This window comes from Oryctolagus cuniculus, chromosome 2 (assembly GCF_051225735.1).
Source record: "Oryctolagus cuniculus isolate XC-2025 breed Fujian yellow rabbit chromosome 2, ASM5122573v1, whole genome shotgun sequence".
NCBI lineage: Eukaryota > Metazoa > Chordata > Mammalia > Lagomorpha > Leporidae > Oryctolagus > Oryctolagus cuniculus.
The window spans coordinates 52322253-52342684 of NC_142868.1; the positions used below are offsets into that span (position 1 = coordinate 52322253).

The 20432-nt window shown below is 42.8% G+C and overlaps 1 protein-coding gene across 23 annotated transcripts in view; it reads right to left on the reverse strand.

Annotated features, from left to right (window-relative positions):
• NEK1 (NIMA related kinase 1) overlaps positions 1-20432 on the reverse strand; it is a 203320-nt gene that overhangs the window by 136118 nt on the left and 46770 nt on the right. For 16 of the 23 annotated variants that reach the window (XR_011386261.2, XR_016228912.1, XR_011386260.2 and 13 more), the window contains 6 exons: positions 12654-12713; positions 12129-12188; positions 11995-12042; positions 11769-11843; positions 4510-4673; positions 4297-4428 (listed from right to left, as the gene is read on the reverse strand). Coding sequence is in view for 15 of the 23 variants with exons in the window: in XM_051842564.3 (XP_051698524.3) it covers positions 4297-4428; positions 4510-4673; positions 11769-11843; positions 11995-12042; positions 12129-12188; positions 12654-12713 (539 nt within the window). In the remaining 8 variants the exon portion in view is untranslated. Of the gene's footprint in view, positions 1-4296; positions 4429-4509; positions 4674-5336; positions 5466-11768; positions 11844-11994; positions 12043-12128; positions 12189-12653; positions 12714-20432 lie in introns of those variants that run through there. The other 7 variants (XR_011386262.2, XM_070068291.2, XM_008249738.5 and 4 more) reach the window with 2 other exon arrangements.

Sequence of the window (20432 nt, forward strand, 5' to 3'; positions counted from 1 at the left end):
TAAACATAGTCTTACCACAAGATTCAGTAATTGTGCTCCTCTGTATTTACCCAAGCTAAAAATCTACATCTGTTCAAAAATCTGCACATGGATATTTGTAGTAGTTTTACAACTATTCTAACTTGGAAGCAACCAAGATGTTTTTCAGTAGGTTAATGGATAAACTGTGGTTCATCTATACAAAGAAATACTTTTCAGTGCAAAAAAGAAATAAGCTATCAAGTTATAGAAAGATATGGAGGTAATTTAAATACACATTACTAAATGTGAGAAAGCCAATCATAAAAGGCCTTTACTATATGATTCCAACTATGTAACATTCTGGAAAAAATTAAAACTGTGTGGGGCCAGCACCGTGGCATAGCAGGTAAAGCCACTGCATGCAGTGCTGGTTGCTTCATTTCCGATCCAGCTCTCTGCTATGGCCTGGTTTTGAAAGCAGCAGAAAGTAGCCCAAGTTGCTGGGCCCCTGCATGCGAATGGGAGACTTAGAGGAAGCTCCTGGCTCCCAGCTTCAGATCAGTACAGCTCCAGCCATTGCAGCCAACTGGGGAGTGAACCAGCAGACGGAAGACCTCGCTCTCTCTCTCTTTCTCTCTACCTCTCTCTCTCTACCTCTCCTCTCTCTGTATAACTCTGACTTTCAAATAAATAAAGCTTTAAAAGAAAAAAAAAAGTAAAACTGTAGACTTAGAAAAATTATCAGCGGTTGCCAAGGGTTAAGAGGGAGAGAGGGATGAATAATTAGAGAACAGGAGACTTTTTAGAGAAGTGACACTATTTTGTATATTACAGCAGTGGATACAAGGAACTATATATATATATATATATGTCAAAACTCATAAAATAAACAACACTAAGAGTGAACCTTAACACAAAGTATGGACTTATGGGTTACCATAACTTAATGGGTTACCACTCAGGTGGATGATGTTCACAGGGAGATGTGATGGCGGGGGTGGGGTAGGTGAGGCGATATATGGGAATTCTCTATACTTTGTTCAACTTTGCAGTGAATCTAAAACTGCTCTAAAAATAGTTTTGAAACACAAAAAGATATTTGTACCCCCATGTTTAATGCCGCTCAATTCACAATAGCTAAGCTGTGGAATCAACTCAGGTGTCCATCAATTTATGACTGGATAAAGAAAATGTGGTATATATACACTGTGGAGTACTACTCAATTGTAAAAAAGAATGAAATCCTGTCTTCTCCGCCAAAACAGATGCTTACTGAAATAAGCCAGTCCTAAAAAGACAAATATCATATGTTTCCCTGCCTGTGGTAACTAATAATAAAGGACAAACAAAATGTAATGTATATGAGTGAAACTGACATTTTCAGGTTTGATCATTGTTTATAGCCCTCGTCTCTACTGTTGAGGAACAGTGTTTTTATTTTGTACTATTTGTTGAATTTTTTACTTAGTGGAGGGTTGATCTTATGATTATAAAATTAGTAGAAAGCATGTCATTGTAAAAATAAAAAAAAAAAAGGAAAGAAAGGAGGAAGGAGGGTGGGAGCATGGGTGGGATAGAGGGTAGGATGGGAAATATCGCTACGCTCCTAAATTTGTATGTATGAAATACATGAAATTTGTTCACCCTATATAAATAAAAATTTTTAAAAACATAAAGAGTTTATTATATTAATTAAAAGATATACATTGGGAAATCAATAATACCAGAAGATTAAAAACCTCAAGTAAAATCCACTTTATCATATATCAAAAATATGCATGTATGAATCTGTAGCCTTCCTCTCTCAAAAAACAGAAAGAATTGAGTTTTAAACCTTGGGCTTCTCAATATAATTTATATTATGTTCATTTTTTAAAAAATTTATTTGACAGGTAGAGTTATAGACTGAGAGTGAGAGACAGAGAGAAAGCTCTTCCTTCTGTTGGTTCACTCCTCAAATGGCCACTACAGATGGCACTGTGCCGATCCAAAGCCAGGAGCCAGGTGCTTCCTCCTAGTCTCCCATGCAGATGCAAGGACCCAAGCACTTGGGCCATCCTCCACTGCCCTCCCAGGCTACAGCAGAGAGCTGGACTGGAAGAGGAGCAACCAGGACTAGAACCCGGCGACCTTATGGGCGGAGGATTAACCAAGTGAGCCATGGCGCCAGCCCCATATGTTCATTATGATATATTAACATTTATATTAATTGAAGCTTACCTGAACTTTTTATCTCTGCTCAAGTATATTTTAATCATCTTTTATAATGGGAAAAAGGGAACACACAATCCCATATCAGAGTGCCTGTGCTATGCTTCCAATTCCAGCTTCCTGCTAACGTGCACCCTTGTAGGCAGCAGTGCTGGGCTCAGGTACTTGGATTCCTGTCATCATGTGGGAGATCTGGATAGAGTCCTTGGTTTTTGGCTTTGGCCTGGCCTAGCTCCAGCCGTTGTGGGCATTTAGAGAGTGAACCAGCCGATGGAAGATCAATCCCTCTCTTTCTATGTCTCTCTGCCTTTCAGATAAAAATAAATACATAATCTATATATTGGGATGGAAATCATAAAGATTTTTTAACCCTAGATGACTACTTTGCTTCAAAAAAATCACAACAAAAAGATCATCTAATTAAATTTTGACAAAGTATTATCTGTAACTCACCAGAATGATTAACAGAACAGGTGAGAATGTCTAAGAAAACATATATGCAATAATTAAGAAATAAAGAACTAAGCCGGCCCCGCGGCTCACTAGGCTAATCCTCCACCTTGCAGCGCCGGCACACCGGGTTCTAGTCCCGGTCGGGCCGCCGGATTCTGTCCTGGTTGCCCCTCTTCCAGGCCAGCTCTCTGCTGTGGCCTGGGAGTGCAGTGGAGGATGGCCCAAGTGCTTGGGCCCTGCACCCCATGGGAGACCAGGAGAAGCACCTGGCTCCTGCCATCAGATCAGCGCGGTGCGCCGGCCGCAGTGTGCTGGCTGCGGCGGCCATTGGAGGGTGAACCAACGGCAAAGGAAGACCCTTCTCTCTGTCTCTCTCTCTCACTGTCCACTCTGCCTGTCAAAAAAAAAAAAAAAAAAGAAAGAAAGAAAGAAATAAAGAACTAAGCAAATTTATTACTGACAGGTACCATTAGTAAATTCAGTAAAAGGATAAAGAAAAATTTGAACAAGATCACAGAGGTATAAATCAAAAGATGAACATGAAGAAAAAACATGCAAAGACGACAAAGAAATGTAAGTTTCTGAGTGACAAAGTAAAAGAGGAGAAAAAAACAGAGGCCGTTGCAGTAGCACAGTAGGTTAATCCTCCACCTGCGGTACTGGCATCCCATATGGGCGCAGGTTCTAGTTCCGGCTGCTCTTCTTCCAATCTAGCTCTCTGCTGTGGCCTGGGAAAGCAGTAGAGGATGGCCCAAGTGCTTGGACCCCTGCACCTGCATGGCAGACCCAGAAGAAGCTCCTGGCTCCTGGCTCCGGATGGGCGCAGTTCTGGCCATTGCGGCCATCTGAGGAGTGAACCAATGGAAGGAAGACCTGTCTCTCCCTCTCACTGTCTGTAACTCTACCTCTCAAATAAATAAATAAATCTTTAAAAAAAAAAGAAAAGAAAATAAAGAAACAAGCTTTTGAGTTTTGTATAAAGTGCCGTTCCATTTAAATTTATATCCTGGGGCCAGTGCTGTGGTGCAGTGGGTTAAAGCTCCAGCCTGCAGTGCCACCATCCCATGTGGGCGCCAGTTCGAGTCCTCATTGCTCCACTTCTGATCCAGTTCTCTGCTATGGCCTGAGAAGGCAGCAGAAGATGGCCCAAGTTCTCGGACCCCTGCACCAGTGTGGGAGACTGAGAAGAAGCTCCTGACTCCTGGCTTCGGATCGGCTCAGCTCTGGCCATTGCAGACATTTCGGGAATGAACCAGTGGATGGGAGACCTCTCTTTCTCTGGCTCTACCTCTCTCTGTAATTCTGTCTATCAAATAAGTAAAATAAATATTTAAAATAAATAAATAAAAATAAAATTTATATTGATTTATTTAAATCAAGTAGATGAAATGATTACAACTGTATGTTGGCTGAAACTTATCCATATTCTTTTAAATAGTACGGTTAGTCAAAACACATAAGTAAGCCACAAATATCACACTTAACTGAAAAGCATGTTTGCTATAATGCAACACAGAGTCAAATCTGCACCTGAGAAAATTACTGCATTCAGGAGGCAACGAATATTCTATGTTATCACTTGAAGAAACATCTACAAAGTAGAGCCACTAAGCTATGTATGACAAGACAGAATTACACACAAGGATGAATTCATGATCACCACAGTCCAACCTGTTTGTATTGGCTTGTTTAGACACGGCCTTCAATCTTTTCAAAGTTTTTCTAATAGCACCAGCATCAGGGAAATGGTGATGACCTGCAGCCCCATAAGGAAATCCTGGACGAACTCCAGGTGGAATTCCTCTGTAGATAAATATGCACAGTGATTTTCATTACTTTCTCTGAAATAAAGGGTTAAGTAATTTCTGCAGAACACAGACATACCTTTCTGGAAGCCCTTGACCATGTATTTCTCCTTTCCACCTAGCTTCATTATCTTCTGTTCTTTGTTTCTGCATTTGGTCAAAAATTGCATGGTAATGTTCATACTGTCCTCGAGAAGAATAAGATGATGGCACTCCAGCCCCTCCACTGCCAAAAAAGGGAGCCTAGGGATTAAATAGAGAGCTGTCACGTTTATCCATAAAAGGTAAATTTCAATGCTTGATTTTAAAAGCAATTACCTAATTTGAACATATTAATAAATAACTTAGAATAAAATATTTTCTTACTGTATTATAACCATTAACAATCAAAAGTAGTATAATTTGTTATTACCAAGAAAGCATAATTTAATGTGACCAACAACTGTGAAACTTATGAAAATCCAGAAAAATCTGGTTTTAACTTTTTTTTTTAAGATTTATTTTATTTATTTAAAAGACAAAGTTACAGAGAGAGGTCTTCTGTCCCCTGGTTCACTCCCCAGATGGCCGCAATGGCCAAAGATACGCAGATCCGAAGCCTGGAGCCAGGAGCTTCTTCCAGGTCTCCATGCGGGGGTCCAAGGACTTGAGCCATCTTCCACTGCTATCCCAGGCCACAGCAGAGAGCTGGATCAGAAGAGGAGCAGCCAGGACTAGAACTGGCGCCCATATAGAATGCCCGTGCCCCAGGCCAAGGCTTTAACCAGCTACGCCACAGCGCCATCCCCCTTAACTTTTTTTTTTTTTAAGATTTATTTATTTATTTGAAAGACAGAGTTAGAGAGGCAGAGGGAGAGAAAGAGAAAGAGAGAGAGGCAGAGATCTTCCATCTGCTGGTTCACTCACCAGATGGCCACGATGGCCAGAGATGTGCTGATCCGAAGCCAGGAGCCAGAATCTTCTTCTGGGTCTCCCACATTGGTGCAGGGGCCCAAGGACTTGGGTCATCTTCTACTGCCTTCGCAGGCCATAGCAGAGAGCTGGATTGGAAGTGGAGCAGCTGGGACTCGAACTAGCGCCCATAAGGGATGCCAGCACTGCAGGCGACAGCCTCACCCACAGCGCCGGCCCTGGTTTTAAGTTTTTAAACAAGCTTCTAATATATATTTGATGATTCTATTCTATTAAGTTTATATGGCTTTTAAGCAGAGATTTGCTTTGGCATCACACAAAATTATATTTAACAAAACTATTTGCATATGGTTTTCAATTTACCCTAAATCCTTCAATTCACCAAGCAGATATGAAGATATAAATATTACAGAGACATACTCTATGTGGAGATAAAAGAAGCTAAACATTCTATCTTAGTTTCTAAACTTCTTGGGAAAGAAAACAAAAAAAAAAACAGAAAAATATTTCAATCCTGTGTAAATCAATGATAACAAGGACATGCCAAAGTATTAAGTACTGAGCAAATTTACAAAATAGAAAAAAATATAAAAAAATTATCTTAATTAAGAGCAAATCAAAAACATCAAGTGCGGAAGTCAACAGCATTGCAAGCAAGACAAAAAGATATGCCAAAAGATGAGTGATAACCTTTAAAAATCACTCTCTTTTTTCTGAAATGTTGAGAACAGAAACCAGAATAATGAGAGTATGAGGAAGAGTTTCCAAGTGATAATATCTTAAGGAAGAAGTGAAGAAAAGATACAAAGGGCAAGTGCAGGTAAAGCCACTGCCTGCAGTGCCGGCAGCCCATATGGGCACCAGTTTGAGTCCTGGCTGTTCCACTTCCAATCCAGCTCTCTGCCATGGCCTAGGAAAGCAGTACAAGATGGCCCAAGTCCTTGGTCCCCTGCATTGGCAAGGGAGACCCAGAGGGAGCTCCTGGCTCCTGGCTTCGGATTGGCACAGCTCCGGCTGTTGTGGTCAATTGGGGAGTGAACCAGTGGATGGAAGACCTCTCTCTCTCTTTCTCTCTTGTAACTCTAACTTTCAAATAAATAATAAAACTTAAAAAAAGAGAGAAAAATATTAGAATCAAGGGGAAAAAAAACTCAGGATAATCCAATGAGATAAACTTTTTTTAAAATTTTTAAATTAAAAAAAATTTTTTTTATTTTTTTTTTTGACAGGCAGAGTTAGACAGTGAGAGAGAGAGACATAGAGAAAGGTCTTCCTTTTCCGTTGGTTCACCCCACAATGGGTGCTGCGGCTGGCACGCTGTGCCAATCCGAAGCCAGGTGCCAGGTGCTTCTCCTGGTCTCCCATGCTGGTGCAGGGTTCAAGCACTTGGGCCATCCTCCACTGCCTTCCTGGGCCACGGCAGAGAGCTGGACTGGAAGAGGAGCAACCAGGACAAGAACCCGGGGTGCCAACGCCACAGGCGGAGGATTAGCCAAGTGTGCCACGGCGCTGGCCGAGATAAAATTCATATTAACATCTTGGCACTGCAACCTGCACACAATCTTGTAAGAGGGCATGACTTTAAATAATCAGTTCAGGATAAACATGGAAAATTAATGATGTTCAAATAACAAAATCAAAGTCATCAGAATTAGGAAAGTCAAATCAGGCAGGAAACTCTATCAAGGGGATCCTTACACATATCCTCAAAATGTACATCTTATGTTAGGAACCAGAATACTGCAAAAAGGTTGTTAACATCTCCTATGACACTGATTACTCCTTGAGTTTAGCCCAGTGCTGATATCATCACAACTTGACTTTGAGTGTTTAATGTTTCTCTTTAGCAAAAACAAAACTATAGAAACATCTCTAAAGATGCTTATACTTAAAGTGCTGAAATACAATATTAGAATCCTGAAGCAATATTATCTTTTGAGGCATAACATATATAAATTCATAAGCTGATGAATTTTGACATATGTATACACATGTAATCACCACCACAATCAAAAGCATATCCATTATCCCACAAAGTCCCCTTGTGTCCACTTGCAGTCAATGCTCCTGCAACCACTCATCTGCTTTCTGTCCCTATAAATTGGATTAATCTTTTCTATAATATCAAATAAATTGCATCATACAATATGTACTGTTCAGTCTGGCTTCCTTCACTCTGTTTTTGAGATTCCTTTATATTGTCACACGTATAAACAAACTTTTTATTGCTGAACAGTATTCTAATATATTTTCAAACAATAAAGACTTATTACAATCACCATTGGATCAAACTATTTTTATGAAATACATAATAAACTTCCTAAAACACTCTTAAAAACAAAGAAGGCAAAGAATTCTGAGATTTGGCAGATATAAATAATTAAAGACAAATGGATATATATTATGAAGAATACTACCTATTATTTAGAGGTACATCCTAATAGTACTAACTTTGAAATATTTCCCTTAATGTTTAGCTTTAATTTTATTTTTATTTTGGGAAATCTCTTTAGTTTGGTTCTTATTATACTAGCCTCCAGGCTCTTACAAACTATGCAGAAATCAAACACCTTAACAAGTTAAATATTCTAAATAACTAGTAACATAGGCTATCTTTATATCATGAAAACAAACTGATTAATTCTGAATGAAAATGTTACAGACGTTTATAAAATAAAGTAGAAATCTATTAAGCACATAGTATCTATTGAAAAACAAAAAGTTCAAAAAGCTATCAAACAACATTGACAAACTGGATTTTTAGTACTAAAAGGGGTCATAATATATTTTATTATGCAGAAGATAAACATAAAAGAAGAATGAAGGCCAGCACTGTAGAGCAGTGGCTTAGCCGCTGCCTGTGATGCCAGCATCCCATACTTGAGCACCAGTTTAAGTTCCATTGCTCCATTTCTGATTCAGCTCCCTGCTAATATGCCCAGGAATGCAGCTGAAGATGTCTCCAGTACTTGGGGCCCTGCCACCCATGTGGGAGATCCAGACAGAGTTCCCAGCTGCTGTCTTTGAAGTGGCTAAACCCAGGTTGTTGGGGCCATTTAGGAGTGAACCAGCACATGGAAGATACCTGTCTCCCTCTCTATTCATTATTCTGGTTTTCAAACAAATAAATCTTAAAAAAAAAAAATCTCAACACTAATCACACACTTCATACAAAATGCCTGCCAAGATCTGAGGGCCTATAAAACACACGTTATTTTAGAATGGATCAAATTTTGCCTGAGTCATTCATTATCATCCAAAGGATAGTACTTTTATTTAATAGTATGATAAAATTGTACTGCTAAAGACATTCAGTTTAAAATACAGAATTGGAAAAATGTGACTCTTACTGAATTATTGACGTATCATATGAAAAATATCTTTAGCTCAAGAAACTGAAAAACTAATCTATAAAACCAAGAGAGTAGGCCGGCGCCACAGCTCAACAGGCTAATCCTCCGCCCGCGGCGCTGGCATCCCGGGTTCTAGTTCCAGTTGCTCCTCTTCCAGGCCAGCTCTCTGCTGTGGCCTGGGAAGGCAGTGGAGGATGGCCCAAGTGCTTGGGCCCTGCACCTATATGGGAGACCAGGAGAAGCACCTGGCTCCTGGCTTCGGATCAGCGCAATGCGCCGGCCATAGCGCACCAGCCATGGCGGCCATTGGAGGGTGAACCAACGGCAAAAAGGAAGACCTTTCTCTCTCACTATCCACTCTGCCTGTCCAAAAAAAAAAAAAAAAAAGAGTATATTTATGTCTAAACAAAACAAAGCAAACTTTTATTCAAGTTATGTTTTGGGGAAAAGAAACTAGTAGGATTGGTAACCAACTAAAGTTGACAAATATCTATTGCACACCTACATACCAAGGTTAATGGATATGAGTCAAAGGGATTTACAATTTAAAGAAATGTTGATTAAGAGCTGATTCAATGATACAAATTATAATCATAATAAAGAAAAATAATAGTGTACTCATTTTCTATTGCTGTGTAATGAATTATCACAAATGTAACAGCTTAAAATAATATTCACTTATTATCTCAGTTTCCTTGTCTCTGCAATCTAGCTATGGTTAGTTGGGTCCCCAGTTCAGGATCTCATCAACCAGAGATCAAGTTGCCAATCAGGGTTACAAGTCTCATCTGAGGCTCAGGATCCCTTCCAAGTGCATGAGTTATTGGAAAAATTCATTTCCTTGTGACTGTAAGACGAAAGTTGCCACTCTTTTTCTTTTTAGTTCTTGGGCAAAGACCACTAATAGCATCTAAGAGGCCACCTAAACTTTCTTGATATAAGAATGTTTGCTATCTTCCAAGCCAGCAGAAATGTATCCTACTGATTTCTTTTTCAAGTCTGCCATGAGGAAGTCTTACACATTACATGGCAGTGACTATTCTATTAACACTTTCACTACAGCATAACCTAATTGAGGGAACTTTTATACTACCATACTCACAGGTTCCATACTCAAGGAGAGGAAATAATACAAGCTATGTAGAGCAGGCATTGGAAATCTTTGAGACCATCTTATAATTTGGCCTCCTATCAATAGACATCTACAAAATGCTATGTGAGGAAAAGAAGAAGTACAAGACTCACATTGGCAGAAGAAAGAAAGGGAAAAGGAAATACTATATTATCCCTTCTCAGTTAAAAAAAAAATGAAGAAACTGAGGCTCAGAAAAATTAAGTAGCTTTTCTAAAATCATACAGTCTGAATCTTCCCAAAGGAAATGTTTAATTAAGGTACGTAGGTAAATGGTTATCTAGGTTATTGCCTATCCAGATAAAAGAATGTAGTAGAGTGAGGTCGAGGAGGAAGGAATGCATACTCTTCAAGAGAAACAAGTACAAAAACAAATGGATTTGGGGCTGGCACTGTGGCATAGCAAGTAAAGCTGCTGCCTCCAACACCGGCATCCCAAATGGGAGCCGGTTCAAATCCTGGCTGCCCCACTTCTGATCCAGCTCTCTGTTATGGCTTGAGAAAGCAGTAGAAGATGGCCCAAGGACTTGGGTCCCTGCACCCATGTGGGAGACCCATAAGAAGCTCCTGGCTCCTGGCTTCAGATCAGCGCAGCTCTGGCCATTGCAGCCATTTGGGAAGTGAACCAGTGGATGGAAGTCCTCTCTCTCTTTCTCTCTCTGCCTCTCTTTCTCTCTCTGTGTAACTCTGACTTTCAAATAAATAAATAAAATATTTTAAGAAAATGGATTCATGGGCTAAATACAATAAGGAAACTACAAACATGTATATTTAGTTCAGCATGAATGGAACATACAGTGTGTAGCAGGGAATGGATAGAGATGAACTTGGAGAGAGTGGCAGGCACCAGATAAAAATCTTTCGAAGACTTATCTTCAAGGCTACATAAAGTACAGAAGGATTTCAGCAGAGGTGTGACAAGATGATTTGATATTTGATTGTACTTGAGATTTTTCTGAAAGGAAGGATGCATCAGTTTCCACACAAAACTTTTAAAAATATGAGCTGGGGCCGGCGCCGCAGCTCACTAGGCTAATCCTCCACCTAGTGGCGCCAGCACACCGGGTTCTAGTCCCGGTCGGGGCGCCGGATTCTGTCCCGGTTGCCCCTCTTCCAGGCCAGCTCTCTGCTGTGGCCAGGGAGTGCAGTGGAGGATGGCCCAAGTGCTTGGGCCCTGCACCCCATGGGAGACCAGGAGAAGTACCTGGCTCCTGCCATCGGATCAGCGTGGTTCGCTGGCTGCGGTGCGCCAGCCGCAGCATGCCGGCCGCGGCGGCCATTGGAGGGTGAACCAACGGCAAAAGGAAGACCTTTCTCTCTGTCTCTCTCTCACACTGTCCACTCTGCCTGTCAAAAAAAAAAAAAAAAAAAAAAGTGAGCTGGCATTTTGGCACTGTGGGTTAGGCAGCTGCCTGAAATCCCAGCATCACATATGAATACAGTTTGAGTCCTGGCTTTTCTACTTGCAATCCAGCTTCCCACTAACACATCCTGGGTGTACAGCAGAAGATGGTTCAAGTTCTTGGCCCCTGACGACCACATAGAAGACCAGATGGAGTTCTGAGCTCCTGGTTTTGGTCTGGCCCAGGCCCAGACATTGAGGGGGGGGCGTTAGCAAATTAATAAGCAGATAGAAGATCTCTCTTTATCTCTCTCTCTCTCTGTAACTCTGCCTTTCAAAATAAATAAATAAACAAATCTTTAAAAAAACATTTAAAAGCAATTTTAGCAATGTCACACATAAGATATCAAGATTAGCTATATATCACATAAGGACAGAAAAGCTAAGAATTCACAATAAATACTGGATAAGTTTAAATAAATATTAACTCTATGAAAAAAGTCAGCTATACATTTATTTATTTATTTATTTATTTTAAAAATCAAGGTAAAACTGGAGAAAAAAAAAATCACAGTAGTATGAAGGTGCTGAATGCCTACCTTTACTTCACCACTTCCACCAGCGCTTAACACATTCCTCCATCCTTGTTCCCTGGCCCTATTTATTCTCTCCAGCTTTGGGGAAAACAAACAAAAACCATTTCAAATATTTAATATGAAATACATTTAGTAATAAAATTAAAACCAGTGAGTGTATACCTTTAAAAAAAAAAGGAATATGTTAGGGGGGGAGAATGCACCACTAAAAAATGGATTATTTTCTTACCCTTTGCTTTTCTTGCCTTTTCATTTGTTCAAGCTTCAATAAACTAATCTGTAATGAGACAAACTTCTTAGAACTCTTGAAACACTTATCAACTACAACTTGGCAAAGGAAGAAAAATAAGAACAAAAAACTACCTGATCCTTTTGTTTCTTTTCTTTTTCAACAAATTCCAACCTTGTCTTTCTTGGGGCTTCCTTAAATTAAAAAAGGACATTTTTATCAACAACAAATTACTACATTTTCCAGTTTCATCAGTAAAGTAAGTACACAAATGGCAGAGGTATGGCCAGGAAGGGAGGGGGGCAGGGAAGGAAGGAAAGAGAAGTTCCATCTGCTTGTTCACTCCCCAAATGGCCCCAACAACTGGGGCTGTGCCAGGCCAAAGCCAGGAGCTTCTTAAGAGTCTCCCATGTGGGTGTGAGGACCCAAGGACTTAGGCCATCTTCCACGGCTTTCCCTGGTGCATTAGCATGGAGCCACATCAGAAGTGGAGCAGCCAGGTCCTAAACTAGAGCCCATATGGGAGTAGCCCACTACTCCACAGAGGCATAGCCAGCAGAGGCTTAACCTAATCTGCCACAATACCAGCCCCAAGATTTTGATTGTTTTGAAAAATTATTTTTGTAAAGTTCAAAATAAGTAGACAGATGTCTCTCTACCTCCAACATTTTCCTCCTTTCTTCTCCAGGATTCACTTTCTTCAATGGAGTTTGATGGGCCTGGACAAAAAGTAGAACTACAAATTAGATAATGACTTTAAGGCAGTCATTTAAATTTCCAAGTTTAAAACAATAAAAAGGCAAAGCTAATACAACCACAACTCTCTTTTTAAAGAAACACTGTAGTGCTTGATAGGTTGTCAAACAAAGACAAACAAATTCAGAGCAATCGTGGAAAACAGTTCTTTTTCCAATCATCAACTAAATAGCTTTGTCTTTATATACTGGTGCTAATTGTAAGTATTCTAATATTATGATAGAACATTGTTTCAAAAGTTCAATAATGAGGAGAGATAGGGGCCAGCTCTGTGGCTAAGTGGGTTAAAGCCATGGCCTGCAGTGCAAACATCCCATATGGGAGCCAGTCCAAGTGCCACCTACTCCACTTCCAATCAGCTTCCTGCTAATGCACCTAGGAAAGCAGTAGAGGATGGCCCAAGTGCTTGGGTTCCTGAACCCATGTGGGAGACCTGGAAGAAGCTCTTGCTCCTCGTTCAGCTGACTTTGAAGGTGTTTAGTTTTAGGTGTTTTTATAATATAGTAATAATGGAAAATAAAGCTGTATTATTATAGATGTTGCAAATATTTTTCCTGTTATTTTTGATTTTTTTAATTTATTATTTTATTGCACATAAGTTTCCAATTTTTAAAAGGTTTTATTTATTTGAGAGGTAGAATTACAGAGAGAGGGAGAGACAGAGAAAAGTCTTCCATCTGCTGGTTCACTCCTCAAACGGCCACAATGGCCAGAGTTGGGCTGATCCAAAGCCAGGAACCAGGAGCTTCTTCCGGGTCTCCCATGTGGGTGCAGGGGCCCAAGTACTTGGGTCATCCTCTACTGCTTTCCCAGACTATAGCACAGAGCTGGATCGGAGGAAGAGCAGCTGGGACAAGAACTGGTGTCTATATGAGAAGCTGGAGTTACAGCCAGAGGCTTAGCCTAGTACTCCACAGAGCTGGCCCCAAAGTTTGCAACTTATGTATAGCTAAATCTACCAAGATTTTCCTTTGTGGTACCCACATATACTGTCTTGCCAAGGAAGACATTTTAGATCTCACTGTTATATTTGCCTCTGTAACTAAGTTAGTTTTATTTTAAAATCTAGTTCATTATCTGCAATATAGTTTTTAAATCAAGGAATGAGGTAGTATCAAATTTTTTTCATTGATAAAATCTGACTATTTTTAATCACTTATCCAATTCTTCCCTCTCCTTTTTTTACTATGGCATAAGTCACTTACAGAAGAGTAGATACAAAGATACACAGAGTTTAGCAAGTATCAAGACAAGATATGTGTAAGCACCATTCAAGACATGAAATGAACACCCAGAAACTCCCCAAGTAGCACGCTAAACTCCATATTGCTCCCTTAGAGGTAACCATTATGACTTTTGTGATTATCATCCTCATGCTCTTCTTTATTGTTTTATCTAATATAGTTTAGAGATTCTTTTAATCTGTTTGAGTTTTATATTAATGGTATCAACAATACATACTCTTTTGTGTCGCTCCCCCTCTTCGTGGAGGAGCAACACAAGACCCTGCGCTGTTCTTTCGTCTGCTCGGCCCTCCCCGGGTTTGCTGCTGGTTCTTCCCGGGTTGGCTACTATCCCTTCCACCTCCGTGGAAGGGCAGTTCCCCCTGGCCGCATTCCCCACTTCCGCAGGGGAGTGGCACACCGCCGGCCGGCTTTCTCGGGGGCTGCACGGGTTCCCTTAGATGTTCCCCATAGATGTTCCCGGTGCATGCCGTCTCTCTCCTCCTTTATAGTCCTCCTCCGCCAATCCCAACTCGGCTGCCCACACGCCGAGTACGCTGCTCTCCAATCAGGAGCAAGTCCTACAGTTAATTGGTTGAACTGGAGGCAGCTGCGCGGAAGCTGTTTACTTCTCTCCCAGCGCCATATTGTGGGAGAGCAGATGCATAGAATAAGTCTTAATTCCAGTAACAGTCTAGTCCGGTTTGCTCCCCACAGATCCCCCTTTCTTTTTATTTTTGGCGTTGATACGCGCCTGTCTTCGGTGTCCCGCGGCACACACTCTGCTCTACTTGCTAGAGTTGCCACAGGTTCTTAAAAGTCCTATCAGGCAAACCGAATCCGGGTCCTCTCTTCGCCATGTTATGAGGAGGTTTTTAGGCGCTGATGCGTGCCTGTGTTCGGTGCCCTGCAGCACATTCTCTGGTCGAGCCTGCAGGGGCTTACAAGCTCTATCAGGCAAACCGAATCCAAGCCTTCTCATTGCCTTTTGTGGGGGAGACTTATTAGTGTTGGTTTGTGCCTATCTTCGGTGACCTGCAGCTCACACTCTGGTCGAGCTGCTCGCTGGCGCTTACCGCCTTAAATCAGGCAGACCGAATCCAAGCTTAATATTGTTGTATTGTGGGGAAGCCTTACTGATGTTAATTCGTGCCTGTCTTCGGTGACCTGTGGCGCATAAGCTGCTAGCTGCCCGCAGGTGCTCATCGCCTCACTTGATTAGGCAGACCGAATCCAAGCCTTCTAATTGGCATGTTGAGGGGAGGCCTTATTTTTCTCTATTTCTCTATCTCCGGGCATTCCTACCTCTCCCATTTCACTTCTATCTTCCAGCATTCCCATTTCTCTTTTACTTCACTTCCAAACTTCTGTTTCTCTTATCCCTGCGGCTTTCCGGCACCTCGCCCCGCCGGCGGGTTCCCGGCTCTGCGCCGCTTCAGCCCGCGCGCCTCTCTCATCTGCGCAGCTTCCCGGCTTTGCGCGGCTCGGCTTCGCGCGCTCCGCGGTCTCCACGCTTAACCCTTTCGCGTCTGAACCACGGCCTACGCCAGCCCCGTTCCCTATCTATTCACGCCCCGTGCTCTCTCTGCACGCGGCGGCTTCCGCGAGTAACACAGCGTAGCTTGCGTCTCCACCACTAGCATTCAATCCAAGTTCCCCGGGCTAGCCTGGCGAATTCAACCCAGCGTACGTCTCCGCCCCACGGTTTGGCTTCCCGTCCTTTGCTCCCCGGGCTAATCAGACGGATCCCAACCTGGCTTGCGTCTCAGCTTCTGGTTTCAACTTTTCGCCCCCTATTCCCGGGCTAACTTGAGAACCCCAAAGTGGCTTTCGTCTCCGCCTCGGCCTGCCCCCCGCGGCTTCAATTTCCCTAACATTTTTCTCTACCCGGTATGTTTCCCCAAGTTTTCTTCCAACAATATTCCTCCCTCATTTCTCCTGGCCTCTCCCCACAGTCCGCGTCCGAGTCTGTTTGTTCTAGCTTTCACTTTTGCTTTCGACCTTAGAGATTTCTCCCAGCTTCCCCCCGTAGTCCGTATCCGAATCTATGCCTAGGCTTTCAATAGCTTCTTCCGGCACCCTTTTCGTCCGGCTTTTCCCTAGGCTGTTTGCTAGTCTCTCTCTCCGGTATTTTCCCTAGGCTGTTTGCTAGTCTCTCTCTCCGATATTTTCCCAATTCTTCCCGTTTCTTCCCTCCTAAGTTTGCTATCCGAGTCACGGCACCATTATGTCGCTCCCCCTCTTCGTGGTGGAACGACACAGGACCCTGCGCTGTTCTTTCGTCTGCTCGGCCCTCCCCGGGTTTGCTGCTGGTTCTTCCCGGGTTGGCTACTATCCCTTCCACCTCCGTGGAAGGGCAGTTCCCCCTGGCCACATTCCCCACTTCCGCAGGGGAGTGGCACACCGCCGGCCGGCTTTCTCGGGGGCTGCACGGGTTCCCTTAGATGTTCCCCATAGATGTTCCCGGTGCATGCCGTCTCTCTCCTCCTTTATAGTCCTCCTCCGCCAATCCCAACTCGGCTGCCCACACGCCGAGTACGCTGCTCTCCAATCAGGAGCAAGTCCTACAGTTAATTGGTTGAACTGGAGGCAGCTGCGCGGAAGCTGTTTACTTCTCTCCCAGCGCCATATTGTGGGAGAGCAGATGCATAGAATAAGTCTTAATTCCAGTAACAGTCTAGTCCGGTTTGCTCCCCACACTTTTGTATCTTCTTTTGCATATTACTTTTGAGATTCACTTATGTAGTTATTTTATCTACATTTGCTTTGTTCTCTGATATACAGTTTTTTAATTATGCAATTATCTTTTCACATTAGGTCTATTCTGCAGCATTCTGTCTGGAGGGTGGTGGGTATGGGGTGTTGCTATTTTTTTCCATTTTAATTTCTAACAAAATCTTCATATTTGCATGTTGATCTTATATCAGAGCCATTTTACTGAATTCATTAATAGTTTTCTGCTGCTTCACTAAGTTATTCTAGGTAATTAATTATATTATCTGTTAAAATTTTCTGTTTCCTTTCCTTCTAAAATTTATGTTTCTAGTTTCTTTCCTTTCTAATTGCATTGGCTAAGAAGGACTCTGTCACAACATTAAATGATACTAATTATCTTGTTCTTGACTCTAATAGTAATGATTCCAATTTTTTTTATCATTATATTACAAATATTATCAATACAAAATAAACATGATCCTCAATCAATATGAAATTAGATTTCAGAAATACAGTATTAAATTATAATGCTCACTTTTTTTTTTTTTTTTTTTTTTTTGGGACAGGCAGAGTGGACAGTGAGAGAGAGAGAGACAGAGAGAAAGGTCTTCCTTTTCCGTTGGTTTAACCCCCAATGGCTGCTGCGGCGGGCGCACCGCACTGAACCGAAGCCAAGAGCCAGGTGCTTCCTCCTGGTCTCCCATGCAGGTGCAGGGCCCAAGGATCTGGGCCATCCTCCACTGCACTCCCGGGCCACAGCAGAGAGCTGGACAGGAAGAGGAGCGACTAGGACAGAATCTGGCACCCCAACAGGGTCTAGAACCCGATCTAAAATATTTTTTAATTGCTTCTGTCTTGAACATATTCAGACTTTTTTCTTTGTCATTATTCCCTTGGACCAACTTCTTATGAAATAGAACTACTTTATTTGAATGAATATAGGATTTTGAGCCTGACAAAATGCTGATATTTTTATGTAAATAAAAGATGTAATGCTACCCAATAGATTGAAAAATTTATGAGAATATTAATTCTCTTACTATGTGCTCTTACTATGTGTTTATTGATACAGGTTTTAACTGAAGGCTTCATTGACATCGTGATAAACAGTACCAAGTCTCACACTTGATTCCACTCTCATGAATAAGTAAATACTATATGTAAGGGCCAGCACCGTGGCTCACTTGGTTAATCCTCTGCCTGCAGCGACAGCATTCCATATGGGTGCTGGGTTCTAGTCCTGGTTGCTCCTCTTCCAGTCCAGTTCTCTGGTATGGCCTGGGAGGGCAGTGGAGGATGGCCCAAGTGCTTGGGTCCCTGCACCTGCAGGGGAGACCAGGAGGAAGCACCTGGCTCCTACCTTTGGATTGGCATAGTGCTGGCAGTAGCGGCCATTTGGGGAATGAACCAACAGAAGGAAGACCTTTCTCTCTGTCTCTCTCTCTCTGTCTATAACTCTACCTGTCAAATTAAAAAAAAAATACTGAATTTACTTCCTTGACAAAGGAATCCATACAGTAAACTCTAAGAACTACTCCACCTCCTTACTGTATTATTAATTCTTAACTCCTAACCAATAACTTTGGCTTGTTATTTCAAATTTCACTTTAGATAATCTTGTATCTTACCTTACTACTTAACCCAAAAAGAGGCATGAGACTTGATGAAATCAAAATAATATTGAAACATCTAAAGAATAGTAGCTTTTAAGCTTTTTCTGAAGGCAACTCACAGTAAGAAACATATTTCTGGAGCCAGTGCTATGGCTTAGAAGGTTGTCTCCACCTGCATGTCGGCATCCCATATGGGCACAGGTTCCAGTCCTGGCTGCTCCAGTTCCAATCTAGCTTCCTGCTAATGCACCTGGAAAAGCAGCTGAAGATGGCCCAGGTGCTTGGGACCCTGCATCCACGTGGGAGACCTGGAAGAAGCTCCTAGCTTTCGTCTGGCCTGGCTCTGGCCATTGCCACCAGTTGGGGAGTGAACCAATGGATAGAAACACCCTCACACACACAATAACACACTCACACACACTCTCTCTCCCCGCTTCTATTTATCTCTGCCTTTGAAATAAATAAATGAATATTTAAAAAAAAGATTTATGTGAAAGGCAGAGCAGTAGAGAAAGTGGGTAGAGAAGGAGAAAGAGCGAGAGAAGGGGTAGAGAGAGAAAGAGATATCTTCCATCTGCTGTTTCACTCCCCAAATGACCACAACAGCTAGAGCTGGGTCAGATAAAAGCCAGGAACCAGAAGTTCTATCCTAGTATCCCACATAAGTGGCAGGAGCCCACATATTTGAGCTAATTTTTGCTGCCTTCCCTGTTGCATTAGCAGGAAGCTGGATCAGAAGTGGAGCAGCTGAGACTGAAACCGGCATTCAGATTTGGGTTTGCTGAAATGATAAGCAGCAGCTTAACATGCTGTGCCACAACACTAGCCCCTACAAAGTGACTCTTTATTATTATTATTATATTATATTATTATTATTATGACAGGCAGAGTTAGACAGTGAGAGAGAGAGACAGAGAAGAAGGTCTTCCTTTTCCGTTGGTTCACTCCCCTAATGGCTGCTATGGCCAGCGCCCAGCACCGATCCGAAGCCAGGAGCCAGGAGCTTCCCCCTGGTCTCCCATGTGGGTGCAGGGCCTAAGCACTTGAGCCATCCTCCACTGCCTTCCCGGGCCACAGCAGAGAGCTGGACTGGAAGAGGAGCAACCGGGACAAAATCCAGTGCCCCGGCCGGTGGCACGGCTCACTAGGCTAATCCTCCGCCTTGCGGCGCTGGCACACCAGGTTCTAGTCCCGGTCGGGGCGCCGGATTCTGTCCCGGTTGCCCCTCTTCCAGGTCAGTGCTGTGACCAGGGAGTGCAGTGGAGGATAGCCCAGATCCTTGGGCCCTGCACCCCATGGGAGACCAGGATAAGTACCTGGTTCCTGCCTTCGGATCAGCGCGGTGCGCCGGCCACAGCGCGCCAGCCACAGTGCACCGGCCGCGGCGGCCATTGGAGGGTGAACCAACGGCAAAGGAAGACCTTTCTCTTTGTCTCTCTCTCTCACTGTCCACTCTGCCTGTCAAATAAATAAATAAAGAATCCAGTGCCCCAACCAGGTCTAGAACCCGGGATGCCGGTGCCGCAGGCGAAGGATTAGCCCAGTGAGCCGGCCCACAAAGTGACTCTTAAGTAGCCAGCCTAGCACCATTCTCAAAATTTGTGAACCACAACACCAACTAAAAAATATAAAAGTGAGGCCGGCGCCGCGGCTCACTAGGCTAATCCTCCGCCTAGCGGCGCCGGCACACCGGGTTCTAGTCCCGGTCGGGGCGCCGGATTCTGTCCAGGTTGCCCCTCTTCCAGGCCAGCTCTCTGCTGTGGCCAGGGAGTGCAGTGGAGGATGGCCCAAGTGCTTGGGCCCTGCACCCCATGGGAGACCAGGAAAAGCACCTGGCTCCTGGCTCCTGCCATGGGATCAGCGCGGTGCGCCGGTCGCAGCGCGCCAGCGGCGGCGGCCATTGGAGGGTGAACCAACGGCAAAGGAAGACCTTTCTCTCTGTCTCTCTCTCTCTCACTGTCCACTCTGCCTGTTAAAAAAAAAAATATATATATATATATATACATATATATATATAAAAGTGAATAATACATAAGCTCAATATAAATGACAAGTTTTCTAAATTTTTTAAAGATTTATTTATTTATTTATTTGGAAGTCAGAGTTACACAGAGAGAGAGAGGTCTTCCAT